The 19,846-nt window shown below is 44.2% G+C and overlaps 1 protein-coding gene across 1 annotated transcript; it reads left to right on the top strand.

Annotated features, from left to right (window-relative positions):
- The first annotated feature begins 6 nt into the window (after positions 1 to 6).
- On the top strand, positions 7 to 17,182 carry KIF3B (kinesin family member 3B). The gene is made up of 9 exons (XM_044986207.1): positions 7 to 53; positions 7,578 to 9,028; positions 9,681 to 9,782; positions 10,617 to 10,739; positions 10,851 to 10,969; positions 11,191 to 11,304; positions 12,171 to 12,276; positions 12,747 to 12,925; positions 13,197 to 17,182. The coding sequence occupies exons 2-9, from the start codon at positions 7,646 to 7,648 to the stop codon at positions 13,288 to 13,290; spliced, it is 2,220 nt and encodes a 739-aa protein (XP_044842142.1). The 5' UTR covers positions 7 to 53; positions 7,578 to 7,645; the 3' UTR covers positions 13,291 to 17,182.
- The last annotated feature ends 2,664 nt before the right edge of the window (positions 17,183 to 19,846 follow it).

The raw sequence follows: 19,846 nt of genomic DNA, 5'->3' as shown, positions 1-19,846 counted from the left end.
GGTGCAGCAGGAGCGGCGGCGGCGGCGGAGGGGGCTCCATGGTGACAGCGCAGGTGAGTCCCGCACTGACAGGGTCCGAACCGGGCCTTGAAGGGCCCCAGCTGGGGGAGGCACTGCGGGGCTGGGGGCTTTGTAGCTACCGGCAGGGAGCCCCCACCCCAGCAAAGGAAGGGCGGCCGCTCTGTTGCACACGCATATGCGCATCTGGGCGTGAAAAGGAGAGATGGCAGCCCCGTCGCGCACGTGTGTGTGCAAAGGAGGACCGGCAGCCCCGGTTGCACACGCGTGTGTGCAGCTGGGTGTGCAAACGAGGTCCGACAGCCCCTATTACACACGTGTGCGCACACCTGAGTGTGCAGAGGGTCGGCAGCCCCTGTTGCACACGTGTGTGCCCCCGTCGACTTGCAAAGGAGGGTCAGCAGACCCTGTCGCGCGCCCATGTGAACCTGGGCATGCAAAGGTGGGGCGGTAGCCCCTGTTGCACATGCGTGAGTGCACCTGGACATACAAACGTGGGATGGCAGTCCCTGTCGTATTTGCGTGTGCGTATCTAGACGTGCAAAGCAAGGACGTTTGTGCATCTGCATGCAAAGGGGGCATGGCAGCCCCTGTTGTCTATGGTGTGTGCATCTGTATGCAAAGGAGGGATGGCAGCCCCTGTCATGCATGTATGTATACACCTGGGCATGCAAAGGAGGGAGAGTTTCCACCCAGATGAGCATGTGAAGGAGGAACCAACCCCACGAGTATAGAAAAGAAGAAATCTCTCATGTGGGCATGTAAATGGCCACTCTTCCTGCCCCCACACCTTTCCTATGCTTGTGTCAACTTCCTCATCTGCCTGCTGTGTATTTTCAGAATGATTTCTGTGGCATTACAAGCTGTTGCATGATCTTATAACCCACTGCAATAGCTTTGAGTTCTCTCCACCACAAAGTTCGCTATTGCTCAGCTGCCTTTATTGTGTGTTATCATGACACCTAATGTCATATCAGAGATCTAATGTGTCACAGTAACTACAGTGTAGGACTGTTAGTCTATAGAGTGTGGTTCTCATGTTAGTTTGAAGATGAAGGCCGACACTCAGAAACTTTGTGATCTCATAACCAGAGATGAAGTTACAGCCTCAAATGTACATGTAGCTTGGGGTTTACATAGCTCTCAGTAAGCTCTGGTTTCTCTGTCAGTGGGAGGGAGGTATCTGGGAAGTAATAATGCCCAAACAGGCTTGGGATGGTAGTGGGCAACAAATTAAACATGGGTTTGCACTGTCATATGGCAGCAAAAAAGGAGCAGAGGGGTGATGGTCCCTTTCTGTGGTGTGTTCACACCTGGGATAATCTGTTCAGTTCTGGGCACTTCTTTAGCAGAGAGTGAGAGAGAAAAATTAGAGGGAAAGCGCAACAGAGAGGGGGTTGGAGGTATTGGGTTCTGAGAAAAGATTAAAAGAACTAAATGCAGTTAAGTGAGGACATAAGTCTACAAATATCTGAAGACCTTACACAGCAAGAGGGGAATGCGGTTATTTAGGGTGATGCCTGGCAGTATAACCAAAGTAATGAGATGAGATTATGAAAAGTAAGAATTTGGCTGCATATTAAGAAAGTCTTCCTGACAGGAAGACTTGTTAAGTTTGTATAGCTGCTCCTTTGCTTGGGAGTGTTAAAAATAGAGAGGTTAAAGCACACTAGCATATGTCCAGTATGGTACCAGTCCTGCATTGGCCCCAGGGACATGGACTGGTTGGTCCAACTGTTCACTGCTATCTCTGATTTCTAAAATTCTCTGATGATTAAATGTGACAATCTGTGACATCACTTTTTTTTTCAGGCATGACTTCATAGTGTATTAAAAGAGAATAGGGCTTAAAATTCTTCCTGCAGTCATTCAGGGCAAAATTTAAAATACACTGATCTCAGTCTTGAAGTCTAACGGATTAGAGGCAGTTTGGGATTTTATCCAGATCTCTTTGGATTTACTGGTTTCATGAGGAACAACTGTTAATCATAGCATACAAATAAATGGTGATGTGACGTAAAGCAAGTGATAGTTTACAAGCTATTCTATCCCATCTACAAGAAACAGCTGAAGATAGTGCAAATTTTGCAATATAATTTTTGGTGACTATAAAAAATACAGTTTAGATTGCCCTTTAATTTTTAGGTGAGACAAATTTCTGTTCAGATTCCCGAGAATAACGTATAATGCTTTCACCAGGAAGAAGAGTTCAACTAATTAATTGATACACCAGTAACTGTTAACAACAGCAGCCAGCAGCAATGGAAATGGATCATGATGCGTTAGCATGACAATAGTGCAAATCAGGGGTGAGATAAGATGAGGGGACTGACTTGATTGTGGCAAAAGTAGATCTGAGGTGTGCATTTGAGGAAGGCAGTCCTAGGTGACTGACAAATAGACAACATAATTCTCACTAAATATATACAGGATACCAAACTGCGAGAGTGAGGGTTGATTCCTCTACTGTTATGTATATCTTCTCTTACATTCAAGATGGCCACATGTGAATTGCAATATGCTCTTGTACTGGAAAAAAAAACCTACCAGCAGATTAAATGAACCTAGGACATATAATACTAGTCAATATCTCTTGCAGAAGGTACCAGAGATAAAGGCAAGAGGATAACATTCAAGATAAAACACACCTCTGGTTCTGGCTGCTGAATGAATTTCATTTGTGAATAAAAAGTTAGTCTGTTGTTGATAAGGTACATGCCCAGCAGTGTTAATTATTGTATGGTTTTTGTTTTATTTTTCATAAACTTTTTGGCCCAAGAAGAATCTGGAGAATATGTCCTGTATATAGCTTTGATTAACAGAGTCTGCTTCAAAGAATCCTGTAGGACATTTTGGCTACTACAAATGTTAGTTTAATTTGTTTGACAGAAGAGTGCTACTGAAGCAGTTGGAGATAGTCCTATTCAGAGATTAACCACATTGATTAGAGGTGGCATTTCTGTAACAGATCATAGCCCATATAGAATCTCATGAGCATTTCCATGCCTAATTTGAACGTACATATGGTGGTAAAGGTGCGTACAGATGCGCATTCATTTTTGTCCATGCAGTTCTGAGATATTTTCAGTTGCAGTAGCACTGAATGCCAGGGCAGAAGTGGAGGGAGCAGCATATATTTGGGAGGCATTCACAAGTTTATCAGCAAAGAAGGAGGGTATGCTTTGTGTGCTTTTACAAGTCTTGAATCTGACTTTCATATTTTCTCTAGACTGGCATTTTAAATATATATTCCTTTCTGTCCAGTTAGTGAGCCTATCCTTATTGGAGTTGTAAATCAGGAGGGAAAAGATCACTGCTGATGATAGCTCATCTCAATTGATTAGACTTTTCCTGTTGTTATTCATACTTCCACCTTTTCATGTTCTCTGTATGTATAAATATCTCCTGTCTCTGTGTTCCATTCTATGCATCTGAAGAAGTGAGCTGTAGCTCACGAAAGCTCATGCTAAAATAAATTTGTTAGTCTTTAAGGTGCCACAAGTACTCCTGTTCTTTTTACGGATACAGACTAACACGGCTGCTACTCTGAAACTTGTATTTTAGTCAGTAGCATCTGGAGACTCATTGGCTATACACTGTATTGAATCCTTTGTGCAAGTTTATAAAGCACTGCAGATGCTCAGCCACTTTGGTCAACTCGATGCACATTCTGGATCATCTACTTTGAGTTCCAAGTGTCTTCAAATGGCATACCTTCTCCACTCAGGGAGGCAAGCAGTTTCCATTAAGACATTGAGATAATTTTAAAGGTCTTACTGAAATTTCAGTAAATATTATTACATGTGTTTCTTTGGTGCTCTAACATTACCTCCTGTTCTTATTCGAGGTGTTCCATTCTATGCATCCAAAGAAGTGAGCTGTAGCTCACGAAAGCTCATGCTGAAATAAATTAGTTAGTCTCTAAGGTGCCACAAGTACTCCTGTTCTTTTTCCTGTTCTTATAAATGCCTTGTTCACAGCACGGGCATTGGGATAGAAAATGTTTTTGGTCCTCTAGCTCTACACCTGAACTTCTCAGGAGGTCCCCTCGAGTAAAGAGACAGAGGCAAAATGCAATTATAGAATAAAAAATTTAGTCCTCAAATGTGGTATTTTTGCTACAGATCCAGCTAACATTAGAATAGAGGGAAAGCCCTGAGGGAACCAAACAAATTGATTTTAAATCCTAGATGGGCTTTTCTGAACTTGCTTTATACTTAGGTCCAGCTGTTGGAAAGATTTCAAACAAGCATTCTTCTTAGAGGGTTCATTTTTTAAAAAATTGGTTTGTCTGAAAACTTTCAGTTGCATTTCATGAGCTATGCAGTCACATACCTTTAGTGGCAGCCCATCAATGAATGGCTACATATTTTCTTTTAAAGGGAAGCTAAGTGTGCTAATGATTGGGGATGGATTAGCATGTTTCACCATCTCCAGGTGTCTCCTCATTAAACAACCCATAAACTGCAGGACTTTGTGAACCAAATTGTTATGTAGCATGAGTTCTGTGTAATGTAGAACCTTGTAAAACCAGATGGCATTCGGTCACTTAGTACTTTAGAACTTGGATGTGGAATATATTTCATCGTTTTTGGGTACTGGAGCAGAGCTGGCCTATACAAAGAATCCAAATAAAAGTATATTGAGATGGGAATAATTATGGCATAGATCTGTTGAAAACTGTTGACCCCATGACATCTAGAGTACACATGGTTATCTTCAGCTTAAGATGTACGAGTTGAAGCTGGGGGAAACTGGTGTTACTTTGCAAGCCCCAATCCTAAAGTAGCAGGTACACTAGAAGAAGGTGGAGTATGATCAAAGACCCATGTACTTTTTGCTCATGTTATTTTGATATTAAGTTAAATTTATTTTATTTTTTCCTCTAATTTTTAAGGACATGGTCCTCAGCCTCTCATAAGAAGTGATGCAAACGGGCCTTAAACCAGCCTTAGAAGGGAGGAATGTTGGGCTGATGTAAATTTAGCATCCCGAGTCTCCCATTCTCCATCTCTCAGCTCCATGCAGAATATGTATTGGGGCAGGATGTGAGGGGATAGAGGCATGATGGGAGTTGGAGGATGAAGATCCAGGACCAGACTGCAGTGCACTTTGCTGATCCCTTGCTAGCTTAGTTGTCCTAGGTTGTATAAGTTATAATAGCCTATGGCTGATCTAAGTTGCACTAGGGGCTGGTTCAGGACCAGAGAGGCATAAACATAACCTAGAGCCATCTTCATGGCTTCTTCCTACCTGCTCCACTATGCTAACTGTGAATTGGAACTGCGTCCTCTATTTTTAACATGCTACAGATGTTTCTATTGCAAATGCATAACTGCACCATAGATGTTGGTAAGGAGGAACCTGAAGGTTTTGGCAACAATGGGGGAGGGAAGCAGAATTTTACAGCTTTTAACACTGGATGGGAATATTCCTTCCTTCCACCTTGTGAGCATAGTTGGCAGTGACTTAAAATTTTGTCATAACCAGCAATGCAGTCCTTAACAGCAAAAAGCTGTCTGACTGCGCCTGCCCCAGCATCATCCACTATCTCTAACATCTGCAACAAGCACAGTAATTAAATTAAGTGGTGATCTGTAATTGCCAGTTGGTTTCAGAGTTAACACACCATTAAGATGAATGGGGATGGTTTACTCTACTTTCCCAAGTGTGCAGACAACTCTGCCTTAGTTCGTGCATGCCAGTTCACACTGAAGGTTTTCTTTGCAATGATAAGGACTAGAAATGCATTTGTGTGTGTGCGCGTGCGTCCGTGAATTCCAAGCAGTTTGAACTTTATGATGAGACCGTTAGACTTCTGGTGGATTCTGTCCTGCAAGGGTTCAATGGGACTATCTTTGCCTATGGGCAGACTGGGACAGGGAAAACATATACAATGGAAGGAGTGCGTGGTGATCCTGAAAAAAGAGGGGTCATCCCCAATTCATTTGAAAAACCACACCCCTGAGTGATGTAGTTATACAAACCTAACTCCTGGTGTAGACAGTGTTATGTCAACGGGAGGGCTTCTCTTGTTGACATAGCTACAGCCTCTCGGGGAGGTGGAGTTACCTATGCCGATGGGAGAAGATCTCCCGTTGGTGAAGGTAGCATCTTCACTAAGCGCTACAATGACACAGCTGCACCAGTGCAACTGCAGTGCTGTAAGTGTAGACAAGCCCTTAGATTCTGCCACATGTTTCTATCACGGATAGTAGACTCTGCATTAAATTCCAGCGCTCTGGAAACACAGACTACACACAGCACTAGATATAATAGCTGAAAGGTGAAAAGAAGCTTTATGGGTTTCTCTTGAATCCTGGCAGCAATGGCAATTCCATTAAAGATTTATTATACTGTAATTAGACCTACAAAAGGTGACTTAAAATGTAACAAAGAAAAGGAAAAGGCATCGTGGTACTTTTCCAGGCAATATCTTTCCTTTAAGAGATCCTATAGATGAGTTTTAAACCTACGGCAGGAAACTGAAGCACTGCATTTTTCTGATGACATAACATGTAAATAACATAGGACTCATTAAATCTGAATCCTGACCCTGAAGTGCCAAAACCCAAATGTGACTCCCTCCAGAATCCAGTGTATTTATATTTGATTTCCAAAGAATCTCACAATCTAGTCAAGGACAATTTTTAAGCAACTAAAAATGCAGGCAGTTAAAGCTGGTGGTGCATAAGAGGGTTCACAAAGGCTGCTATTCACTGGTTCCTTTTTGTCCTGCGGTGGTGCTCTGTGACCTTCCATTTCTCTGCAGAATAAGGGCAGCTATAGAGGGGGAGGTAGCAACATTAGGTTAATGTAACTGTTTTATGCCTCTTCCCTGAAATTAAATGTGATCTGCCAGGAAGGGTATTGGCAAGGGAGTGGTTACTGTAAACTCTTCATTATGAAATGAAAATGGTTAGTAACAGAAGGTAGTTTTAATCAGAGGCAACTTTAAATATATGTATAATTTCTTCAGATCTGTCCTGAATTTATAATTTTGCTGGATGTGTTGTAGCACTTGATCTAAACACTGATTGGGTTCCTCACAAGAACCTCTAAACAACATCTTTAATGCAGTAGCCAGCAGCATAAGCATCAGATAAAGTGACTCAAAAGTGCACGTGTATGTTAGATTTATAAGTGCTGTGATTAGAACCTGAAACTAATACTTTTAATTGACTATTACAAACCAGAATGTAGAAGAAGTTCATTGCAATGGGTTTAACTAATTAAAAAAGTATTATACAGCATTTCTAATTTTTTTAAAGGGAAGAGAAAGGGGTAAATTTACCAACTATAGTGATTTTATTTCATGAGGATTCTTTGCAACATTTCTTTATGTAACTAAATATTAATCGATATGTAAGATTTTGAGATATTGTTTCAAATAGATTAAGACTTTTTAAAATGTTTACCTTAACCATTATTTTTGTGCTTCAGAATCCTTCACAGTTCAGTTGACCCAAAGCCTTCAGAATTAAATGAGTTGAATCTGTGCCTCGGCACAAAAATTTATTGAAAACTAGTCATGTGCCCTTTCTTTGTTTATTTTTTAGGTTTTCAGCACTCCTGGCCTTCCTGGATCACCCGCCTGTCAAATCTCCCCACCCACTGTCCTGTCGTCATGTCTAAGTTAAAGAGTTCTGAATCTGTCAGGGTGGTGGTGCGGTGCCGGCCAATGAATGGGAAAGAGAAGGCAGCTTCATATGATAAAGTTGTTGATGTGGATGTCAAGTTAGGGCAGGTATCAGTGAAGAATCCCAGGGGAACATCTCATGAGCTGCCTAAAACCTTCACCTTTGATGCTGTCTATGACTGGAATTCCAAGCAGTTTGAACTTTATGATGAGACCTTTAGACTTCTGGTGGATTCTGTCCTGCAAGGGTTCAATGGGACTATCTTTGCCTATGGGCAGACTGGGACAGGGAAAACATATACAATGGAAGGAGTGCGTGGTGATCCCGAAAAAAGAGGGGTCATCCCCAATTCATTTGACCACATCTTCACCCATATCTCTCGATCTCAGAACCAGCAGTATTTGGTTAGAGCATCTTATCTGGAAATATACCAAGAAGAAATCAGAGATTTGCTATCAAAGGATCAGTCCAAGAGGCTGGAGCTGAAAGAGAGACCAGACACTGGGGTGTATGTGAAGGACTTGTCATCTTTTGTCACAAAGAGTGTCAAGGAGATCGAGCACGTCATGAATGTGGGGAACCAAAACCGCTCCGTTGGTGCTACCAACATGAATGAGCATAGCTCCCGTTCCCATGCCATTTTTGTGATCACTATTGAGTGCAGTGAGGTGGGACTTGATGGGGAGAATCACATCCGTGTAGGAAAACTCAACCTAGTGGACCTTGCAGGCAGTGAACGCCAGGCCAAAACTGGAGCACAGGGGGAAAGGTTGAAGGAAGCTACCAAGATTAACCTCTCTCTTTCAGCTTTGGGCAATGTTATATCTGCCCTAGTAGATGGTAAAAGCACTCACATTCCATACCGGGACTCAAAACTAACTAGGCTACTTCAGGACTCACTAGGTGGCAATGCTAAGACTGTGATGGTGGCCAATATAGGCCCTGCCTCTTACAATGTAGAAGAAACTCTTACTACCCTGCGATATGCCAACCGTGCCAAAAACATCAAGAACAAACCAAGAGTTAATGAGGATCCTAAGGATGCACTGCTACGAGAATTCCAGGAAGAAATCGCCCGGCTCAAGGCACAATTGGAAAAAAGGTCTGTTGGCAAAAGAAAGAGGAGAGAAAGGAGAAGAGATGGTGGGGAAGAGGAAGAGGAGGATGGAGAAGAGGGTGATGAAGGGGATGACAAAGATGACTACTGGAGGGAGCAGCAGGAAAAGCTGGAAATTGAGAAGAAAGCTATTGTAGAGGATCACAGCTTGGTGGCAGAAGAAAAGATGAGGCTGCTGAAGGAGAAGGAGAAGAAGATGGAGGATCTGAAGCGAGAGAAGGAAGCAGCAGAAATGCTGGGTGCCAAAATCAAGGTAGAGTGCTTGTTGGATTCCTTGAAGGGAATGTTCTCTGGGTTTAGGGAAGGATGGCAGTTCATCAAAGTGGGACGATAACCACCAAGTAGGAAAAGTTTCAGAGTAATGGTGAGGGGGTGTGCCTGAGTCAGAAGTTTTAAAAATCAACTTTATGTAGACAGAGGTGTGAATTCTGTTAAAAATTGAATTTAGAATTAGTGGTTCACATTTGTAATATGTTTTATATAATTTATGAACTGTGGTTGTAGAACCTACTTGTATGACCCTGGGAAGTCAGTACAAGAGATTTAAATGTGATATACACACTTATTATGCTGTAACTTATTAACAAGCTTCCTTCTGTTACTGATTGTTAGAAATTTATATAAATGAAAGCCTCCATGTCAACCTCTCAGACAAAATGTGGGACAGATTGCCACAATGCAGAACACAAGACAAGTTACTAGTGCATTAACCTTACAATTATGTAGGATTTCACAGAGAGAACAATTTCCATAACAACAGGTTTAAATTTGGATGTTGAGTGAGTGACACTCCTTATAAAGGAGAGTTCAGTGGTAACTATCTAAGGAGTCGTTACTGTTTTTTAAAAAGGATGAGTTACATGGCTGCCTGAGAGGTTAACCTCTCAGTATGTTTTTTCTTTCAGGCAATGGAAAGCAAGCTCCTTGTTGGAGGGAAAAACATTGTGGATCACACAAATGAACAGCAGAAAATCTTGGAGCAGAAACGTCAGGAAATTGCAGAACAGGTAAGAGAGGGGGAAACAATTTATTATTTTATAGCAAAGAGCTGCTATTCTAGACCATTCAGAAAACATGAAGGTAAGAGAAACTATAAACTAGTGTTCCTGAGATTAATGATTGATCTCTAGCCCTAGTTTAATGATTACTGGCAAAAGAGAGAGAAAAAGGGCTTGTGTCCTTTTTACTGCTTTATGATGTATAGAGAAGGCCTGTAAACTTTTTTCCTCATTGCTTTTTACATTAGAGACTCTGGTCCTGTCTTGGTTAGAAATTTCTGTGGTGGAGAACTGATGAAATGATATCATCTTAAGGCCCTAGAGAGTGAAAGCTGCAGCAATTAAATGAGGGGAGGGATATTTAGTCAGACTATTTACAACTTTTGGTATTTTGTGTTTTTGTTGGTGCATATTTAACTGCAATGACTAATTAAGATTTTGGAGAAGGAAAGTCCTTGCTATGGTTTCAACACTCCCACTCCTTTAACTGAGCTTATTCACAATAAATGTCCTATGAGGCGCCCAACAAACCCTTCAAAGTCAAATAAACACAGGGTTGATGTTCTTGTTGTTTTTTCTAAGGTAAAAAACAACTTGAAATTGGAATCTAAAGCAGCAAAGAGTTCTGTGGCACCTTATAGACTAACAGACGTATTGGAGCATGAGTTCGTTGCTGCTTTTACAGATCCAGACTAACACGGCTACCCCTCTGATACTTGAATCTAAATCAGAAGTCCTGGATCCCAGGCTAAAGGGATGCCTTGGATGTGGCTTTCATGTATGCAGGCACCGAAGGCAACAATATGACAGTGTTGATCTAGTCTTGATTGTGGTATTCCTTAGAAACGTCGGGAGCGAGAAATCCAGCAACAGATGGAAAGTCGGGATGAGGAAACATTGGAGCTGAAAGAGACCTATAGTTCCCTACAGCAAGAGGTGGACATCAAAACCAAAAAACTCAAAAAGGTAAAATGTAAATAATGCTAGGTCAGATGGATTAGAAACTGAATGGCACTGCATGTGAAGGTGATAGCAACATTGAATAGTCATTACTCTGGTTCTTCTCACCTGTTCCAGCTATTTTCCAAGCTGCAAGCTGTGAAGGCAGAGATCCATGACCTCCAGGAGGAGCACATCAAGGAGCGGCAAGAACTGGAACAGACCCAAAATGAGCTTACCAGGGAGTTAAAGCTAAAGTAAGTCCCATTGCTCCATATGCTGCCCTTAACTCTTACTAAAGGCATTTTATTCTTGGGAGTGGATTGCAAGCCAATTGCTTACAGAACAAGAGAGAGAACTAGAAATTCCTTCTCTTTGTCTAGGGCTGTGTTGGAGAGGTGATGGGGAGATTCAAAATAGAGATGTTAATTCTCCTGTTTGCATATGTCCCATCTTTGTTCTTGCCTGTTATCTACAGGCACCTGATTATTGAAAACTTTATTCCTTTGGAGGAAAAGAACAAGATCATGAACAGATCTTTCTTTGATGAAGAGGAAGACCAGTGGAAACTGCATCCCATAACCCGGCTGGAGTGAGTTTACCCCCTAACCTTACTTTAAGACTGGGTCACATGAAGACTTCAAGCTGGCCAGAGCAAGATTCTCCACACAGTTTTAGCCTCATCCAGCAAGAGTGCTTAAAGTCAGAATGAAGTTTTAGCCAAACTGTAACTTGAGTACAGTAAAGGTGAAGGCAGAGTAAGGAAAATTCTAACCTGTGAGGAGAGGAAGGAATTTCTACTGATAATGTCTCTCTCTCTCTCTCACACTCACTCACTTTTTCTTCCAAAGGATTGCAAATTGCTTTGCAAACTACATAGAGTATTGTGTTCACCATTAAAAAGTCAGCAGATTCAACATATCTACTACCATAGTTATTTCCTATTTTAAAGATAAGATATCTCAGAGGCCAGTGTATAGAAACTGTTGGTAAATCCTGACTATATATAAGAGGTTCCAAAGAACAAATGTGGAGTGAAAGGGCCAGAGGAATGTACATCATCCTGTGGTTTGTACTATAGGAATGTATAGGAATCCCACAGTAAGCACAAAACAAGAAATTGGAGAGGCCAACTTGTGAAGGACTGTATCTAATACCACTTGCAGGGTTTTTACTGTCCAGTTGGAGCACATTCCCAGGTGCCTGTAGCAATCTTCTTTTTCCAAATAGATACACTGGATTGCCTCAGTGCATTGCAGATCATAGAATATCAGGGTTGGAAGGGACCTCAGGAGATCATCTAGTCCAACCAATCTTCAACCAAATCATCCCAGCCAGGGCTTTGTCAAGCCTGACCTTAAAAACCTCTAAGGAAGGAGATATTTGGATTTATTCAAACAATGAAAAATCTTGTCAGTTTTTGGCATGTGATAGATTCAGTAATCATCTCCTTTTCAGTAACCAGCAGATGATGAAAAGGCCAGTGTCAGCAGTGGGATACAAGAGGCCTTTGAGTCAGCATGCCAGGATGTCCATGATGATTCGTCCAGAGGCCCGCTACAGGGTAAGCCCAAACATGGATGCAGCCTGCATCTGTTTTCCTCTTGTATTCAGAGGAGTATGAATTTCTGAGGATATATACATAAACTGTGTGACAGATGCAGAAGACTATGGAAAGGAAGCCTCCCTCCTGACATATTAAAATATGTCTTAAACCCAGCAGTCTGGTGGTGTTCAAGAAGAGTTTATGACCTTCATGCTGCTGCTAAGTTACCTTCACCTGGTGTAGATCGAAAGTGGTAAAGTAAAAGCTTAAGCAGGATAATAGGAAAGTCACAAGCCAGAGAGAATGAAGTGGCCCGAGAGTGTGACAAGGGTAATGTGACCATGAGCACACAGGATATATAAATTTCCAATAAATCTAGGAGTTCTGGTAACAATCCTTATCAAAGCATGGAATACATCAGTACAGTTTGTGGAAAGTATGAGTATGTGTGGACATTGATGGTTCCGGTTCTGCTTCCATTTTCTTAGGCAGAAAACATTGTGTTACTGGAGCTAGATATGCCTAGCCGAACAACCAGAGACTACGAGGGTCCAGCCATTGCTCCTAAAGTGCAGGCTGCTCTAGAAGCAGCTCTGCAGGATGAAGATGAGATACAGGTGGATGCCTCCACTTTTGAGAGCATGTCAAATAAAAAATCAAAATCCAGGTGAGTCAAGTTGTAGAAAGTAGGTTATGTCCACCTCTGTCCATTGGATCCCAGTCAGCAATGTATGCATGCATAGGTCACTATCTTTCTGCAGGACTGGTCAGTGGGATGAAAATTAAATGAGCCCTGAGGTAGGTGGAGAGAGATGGGTAAATAGGGCAGAGGAGCAAGCTGAGGTTGATAGAGAATTATATCCAGTCAAACTCATTCAGCTTTTGGGAGATTCGCTTTGATGTGTAACAAGCAACTTTCTTTGTTTTTACTTCTTCAGGCCTAAAACTGGAAGGAAATCAGGGGGATCCTCTTCCTCAGGCACCTCTGGGTCTCAGCTCTATCCACAGTCCCGGGGGCTGGTTCCTAAGTAAAAACAGCAATTCTTCTCCAGGGCGTGAACAGCATTTGCCTTCTGAGAGCAAAGACAAGTAAAAACCTGCAGAGAGGACTCTCAGCCAGACTCCAAGCCCTTTCCTTTGGGGAATAGCAATGGCCTCTTTGCAGTTTAACTGACTTGTGTCAAAATGTGCCAGTCCCAGGTGTGCTGAACCTTGCAGGAAAAGATTTGCTCACAATCTAGCAATCAGCCCCTATTGGGAACAGATTTTAGTTAGGAAATCAGAAATGCATGAGGTACGTTAAAGTGTGTTAGAAGCAATGGGAAGCATGAGGATCACCTCACAGCATCGCCCTCTCTCCTTCAGTTCCAGCCCCCTTGCTGTACTGGGCTCTCTTGCTGTTGGGCAACAGGAAAGAGTTGAAAGTCATCTCAACAGAATCAACTCTCCAGAACCTCAGGATGAAAACTTAGTGAGGTTAAAAAGTGGAGGGCGTATCCAAACTTGACTAGGTGCATTTTTTTCCTCTTTCTATTGAAAGAATGGCATCTTCATCTGGGGTTAGAGTTGGGTTGAACAACCCTGAGATGAGCAGGATTGGAGAGCTGTTTCCTTACACTTCACAGCTAGACCTCTCCGCTTTCCTTTAGAAATGTAGAACAAGAGAGGATCTTGGAAGTATATTTTGCTCCTGTAGAATGGAAGCAATAGAAACTGAAGTTCTCTATCTGTTTACAGACATCAGTAAGAGCTCTTCTAAACTGTCTTGCTAAAGACTCAACCCCTATTGGCAGGGACCACCTTGTCAAAGAATAAGTCTGCATACCAGTGCCAGTTCCCTACTAGCTCTCTTCCTCTCACTTCTCCATCCCACACCTGGCATTTTAGACCAGCGTCCATACTGAATAGCTAAACCCTACACCGTGTATGGCCATTTTCTCAGATCTTCCACCATTTGTAGGAAATGTAGATCTAGCTTGGTGCTAGGTCTCTGCCAGGAGGCACACATAGCCACTTCTGCCATTCCCTATGACATGGATGGAATCTGGAGCACTATGAGGCAAAGCCATATTAGACTGCACTTTTCTGATAAGTATGCAATCTTTCCCCTGATGTTATGAGGCGCTTCAGTGCAGGAGCTGCCTGTGTGTCTCATCGTGCTCCAAGTTAAGAACATTCCCCTTTCAGTCTTAAGCTTTCCTGAATACAGTGAGGCTAGATGGGAATGAGGGCAATGTGTAATCACCAGTCTGGGGTTATCAGATTTCCTTATATAAATCCCAAGGGTGGTACACTGAAATTGAAAGGGGAAGAACTCTTGCTTTAGATGGTGTCTTTTCAAAGTTTTTGCCCTGTGACTAATATCACAGGCCTGCATGGTCCAGTGGGGAGAGGGGAGCTACTGTATTGGATGGGCTCAGAAGACAGAGTAAGGTGTTCCTGTCTTGCATCTCACTGTTCAGCTTGTAAGTTTTAGTTCCCTGTATATTGAGAGTTGGGCTATTTTTTTTTCTTGATTGTTGTCAACTGTTGTCCTGTGATTGTTTGTTTTTACCCATTACCTCTCCCTCGCAGATGACCTCTCCCTATACTGACTGACCAGTGTATGAGAACTTGCCTGTTTTTAGAAATACTCTGATGTAGGGACTCTACTTTGTGTTCTTGTTAAGTATCCATTGACTGACTCTGTCCAGTCTGGAAAAACTCCATTGTATCTGACCGCCATGAGCAGAAGGAACACAACACTTCTAGCATAAAGCTCTCCTCTGCATCTTGCTGGCATGGTGCCTTGGTGAGTCAGCTGCTCAGGTGGACTTGGGTTAAGTTCTAAATCAGCTGCTTTGATTCAAGGAGTATATTTCTGGATGAGGACCAGATGAATATTTTTTTAAATTTTGATGCGGGGAGGAGAGTTTTGCCTATGGGTGAGGGAGGAGCCATCTGCTCATTTTCTGCTATCCTAATGATGGAAGCCTGGCATAACCTTCCCTTTTATAAACCACTGTTTCTGTACAAAAAGCCTTTTAATTCTCTTTTGTGGTATAAAACAGAGTGTCAACGGTTGTCGTCCACCCCCCCGGTATATAATCTTGTTTACTTCATAATTGAAAAAGAGGATTGTATAGTTTAAGTATTCAGAGAATTGAAATGAGATGAAGTGACTGTATAGCCTGAGATGGTAATATATACATGATATAGCTATGCTTCTTCACTCACTACTATACCACTGGGTTTCTGTACGAAATTTGTAAGATTTCCCATGTGGCAGGAATAAGTACATTGGAAATCACAGCCCAAACCCAGACTGTTCTGCTTTTACTGTTAATATGCTAGAATGGCTCTACCTCGGAAAGCCCTGTTTATAAATGTGTATACGTTAAGGTGAGAGAAAGGGACTGAGGTAGGCAAAGTATAAAATTGACTTTTAGTTACCTTTACTCACAGCTCCATTTTAAACAGTATGTCCAGTGAATAAGAGAGAATAAGCAAATCTCAGGGCAACAGCAGCTTTCAGCTTCTCACTCTGATTGACCTACCCCTTTAGATCCATAGGGTACGTCTACACTGCAATTAAAAACTTGTGGCTGGCCTGGGACAACCAACCTGGCTTGCGGGGCTCAGGCTAAGGAGCTATTTAATTGTGGGGTAGACTTTTGGGCTCAGGCTGGAGCCTGAGCTCCAGGACCTTGCAAGGTCCCAGAGCTCAAGCTGGAGTCCAAGCCCACACATCTATGCCACAATTAAACAGCCTCTGAGCCTGAGCCCTGTGAGCCCAAGTCAGCTGGCACAGGCCAGCCACGGGTATCTAATTGCAGTGCAGACATTTTCTGGCAGTGATATTGGGGTGAAATGATACATTTGTGTTAAATTGTACAACGTTAGTGAAGTTCAGGATCGACATGTCTAACAAGTGATCCTGCCAGGCTTGTGCCTCTCTGTTGCATGTGGGTATGATCTGAACCATCTGGGCTTCCTGCAGGCTAAAAGCCAAAGAAGACAGGAAATCCACCAAGTTCCTGGAAGAGGCCCTGGGAGAGTGTGCAAAGTCAGTCTCTTCAGAGGAATGTTTAAAATCCTCCTCCTCTTCGCTCTGCTCTGTATAATTGGATACAATTTTATTTTTCAAGTTACGTGCAGTAAAGGTAGCTTTTCTGTTCCAGAGTCAAATCCCACATGAAACCGAACACATAGAAATTACAGCACTTCAAATTCTTAATATAGGTCTGATCATCCTTTGTTGAAAGGTTTGCATGCTGCTTGAATCTTATAGAATATATACCTCTGTGATGACCTTTTGAACTGTAATGATGCATTATACAGACTTTTGGTTTAATACAGAACTCTCTAGTTGTAGTCCTTCCTCACTGTGTCTAGATTCATTGCCAAGTTTCAGAGAAGCATTGATTCCTGTAAATCTGGATATTTTATCTGTCCTGTCTTTTAATTTCTGATATCTGACCATACAACCAGGCCTTAAAAGGGGAAGAAGTGATTCTTGTGGCTTGCTTTCTACAGTGTTAAACACATAGACAAATGAGAAAAACATGTGCACAATGCAAAAGCCATAATCAGATGCTCAGTTGGAACTGAACAAGAACAGTGGTGCCCGGCTGCTCTGCACCTTGCAGTGGTCATTTAGCTCCCTATGATCTAGGCACTTACTACCTTACCCTCCTCAGCCCGATTTCTCTTGTTTCTGGAATGAAGTGCCCAAGGGTGCTTGTGGGCACAATTGTCTGTGAGATTTCACTCCTTGGTCTTACACTGATCTTGACCTTTTCTTTGGTGACCTGTAGACAAAGAACATCTCTAATTCTGTCAATAGGTTTTACAACTTATATTTATTTGTATCATCTCTTTTGGCTAGGAATGTAAAGGTGATCCTAAAATAAGATGTGTAATAAAATCAATCAGATTTATTGTATCTACCAAAACTTGTCTGTTTTTCATTCTTAAATGACTTTATAAATCATTGCAATATTCACAGATCTTTAGGTGGCTGTAAAACACCAGGCCCTTGTTTTATTAGAAAGTGTCTGCAGAAGCTAGCCTTATTATAACTAAACAATGGAATTTAAATGTCATTGTGACAGGTGACAGACAGAAGCCCCAGAGAATTACATACTCTTGTTATTAACAGAATATGTGTAGTTCAAGCCATAGCAGCACAAACATCCTTGTTTCCCTCCCCGCAAATGTGGTTCACCTCTACCTTGGAGAGACCACTTGTGGGTCTGAAAGGGTAGGTTAGTCCTTTTGTCCTTTCTGCTGAGTGACAAAAAGGGATCCAGTTAGTGGTAATTATGGTGGAGGTTTTTGTGATGTAAACATCTGGAAAATGGAGTGAGACCACTAACTCATTTCATATAAGTCACTGTATGGTCTCTAATGAGGTCTCTAATGAAAGTTTTTAGTATTTTGGTTGGAAAAAAAAACATCAATGGAAGGGGTTTTTCTGTTGATGTAGGTAATCCACTTCCCTGAGCAGCAGTAGCTAGGTCAACGGAAGAATTTTTCGACTGACCTAGCCATGTCTACACCAGGGGCTATGTTGTCATAGTTATGGCACTTATGGCTGTGAATTTTTCACAAGCAAGGTAGTTAGGCTTATCTAAAAATAGATCAAGGCTCAGTAACCATTCCGATGGAACAAAAAGGGTAATATTTGGATTTGGATGGACTGTGCCCATTCTATTCAGGATGGAGCTGGGCTTAAAGGCCTGCAGCCTAAAGGTTTACTCTAGATTGCTTCTGGCTCTGCCAGTGACTAGGTGTATGGCTTCAGGCAAATCCCTTAACCCTTGTGCATGCCTCTCACAGTCTGCTACACAGGGTTGCAAGAGGTGAGTGTGCATGCATAGGCAAAGTGTGTGTGTGTGTGTGTGTGTCCATATGAGTGTGAATGGCTGTGTGTGGGAAGGTGTTCACATGAGCACAAACAGCCCTATGTGGTGGTGGTTTAAAAACTGTGTGTCCCCTTATGAGTACAAATAGCCCTGTGGGGGTGTGTAGTTCATACAAGTGTGAATGGGCCTGTGTGTGTTCACATGAGCATGAACAACCTTCTGTGTGTGGGAGGTGTTCAGATGTGAATTACGCTGCGTGCTTTTACAGAACCAGACTAACATGGCTACCCCTCTGATACTCTGCGTGTGTTCACAGGAGCGTGAATGGCCCTGTGTGTCGGTGGTGGGGAAGGTGTTCATATGAGGGTGATGGCCCTGAGTGGGGGTGGTCACACAGGGGTGAGTGGCCCTGTGTGTCTGTGGTGGGGAAGGTGGTCACACAAGGGTGAATGGCCCTGAGTGGGGGTGTTCACACGAGGGTGAACGGCCCTGTCTGTGGTAGGGAGGGTGCTCACACGAGGGGGAACGGCCTTGAGTGTCTGTGGCGGGGAGGGTGTTGGCACGAGGGGGAACGGCCCTGTGTCTCTGTGGCGGGGAGGGTGCTCGCACGAGGGGGAACGGCCCTGTGTCTCTGTGGCGGGGAGGGTGTTGGCACGAGGGGGAACGGCCCTGTGTCTCTGTGGCGGGGAGGGTGCTCGCACGAGGGGGAACGGCCCTGTGTCTGTGGCGGGGAGGGGGCTCGCACGAGGGGGAACGGCCCTGTGTCTCTGTGGCGGGGAGGGGGATCGCACGAGGGGGAACGGCCCTGTGTCTCTGTGGCGGGGAGGGTGTTGGCACGAGGGGGAACGGCCCTGTGTCTCTGTGGCGGGGAGGGTGGTTCACACGAGGGGGAATGGCCCTGTGTCTCTGTGGCGGGGAGGGGGCTCGCACGAGGGGGAACGGCCCTGTGTCTCTGTGGCGGGGAGGGGGCTCGCACGAGGGGGAACGGCCCTGTGTCTCTGTGGTGGGGAATGGCCCTGTGTCTCTGTGGCGGGGAGGGGGCTCGCACGAGGGGGAACGGCCCTGTGTCTCTGTGGCGGGGAGGGTGTTGGCACGAGGGGGAACGGCCTGGCCTTTGGTACTTAGGCCTGAGCTGGCTCCCAGGAGATCCTGGGGCCGGGGGAGGGAGCGGCTGGAGAAGGGGCCTGCGGGGCTGCCGCAGCCTCCCATCGGCGCAGGGGACAATGGCCGCCCCAGGGCACGGAAGCTGGGCACAGCGGGGCCCTGTCAGCTAACGTGGGCAGGGCATCCACGGCTCAAGCCCAGCATGCTTCACGGCACAGGCACCCCTGCCCTTGGCGCACTTGTGCCGGAGAGCCTGCTGGGAGGTGTAGTCTCGGGGCTGGAGCGACCTGTTCGCGCCGGGCCGCGGTGGGACTACAATTCCCATCAGACCCTGCGGTTTGTTTTCCTTCAAACGGAAAAGCTACCCTCCCCCGTCAGAGCCGAGCGCGGGGGTTGGATTGTCCTGCCGAGGCCACCGTTGAGAAGGTCCCTCCCCCCCACCTCGGAGCCCTTTGACCCCGTTGTTATGTCGGGCTTGAGCCGCCGCCGCTGCTGCATTCCATAGCGCCCGGGAGCTACCCCACCCCCCTCGCCTCGCGCCCTCCCTGCCCGCCGGCCGCGCGCCAGCCCCGCCCCCCGGCTAACGGTCCGCACTCGCGCCGCGCGCTCCCGCCTCCGAACCCCCGCCCGCGTGCCCG

This window comes from Mauremys mutica, chromosome 13 (genome assembly GCF_020497125.1).
Source record: "Mauremys mutica isolate MM-2020 ecotype Southern chromosome 13, ASM2049712v1, whole genome shotgun sequence".
Classification (NCBI taxonomy): Eukaryota; Metazoa; Chordata; order Testudines; family Geoemydidae; genus Mauremys; species Mauremys mutica.
Note: the sequence above shows the minus strand (reverse complement) of the source record. Positions and strands in the feature narration are given on the sequence as shown.

Bases quoted from the DNA above. Each gene is read 5' to 3' on its own strand.
- KIF3B (XM_044986207.1), top strand. From the start codon at position 7,646: ATGTCTAAGTTAAAGAGTTCTGAATCTGTCAGGGTGGTGGTGCGGTGC. The intron at 9,029-9,680 runs GTAGAGTGCTTG...TTTTTCTTTCAG, and splicing joins TGCTGGGTGCCAAAATCAAG to GCAATGGAAAGCAAGCTCCT. The intron at 12,277-12,746 runs GTAAGCCCAAAC...CCATTTTCTTAG, and splicing joins GTCCAGAGGCCCGCTACAGG to GCAGAAAACATTGTGTTACT.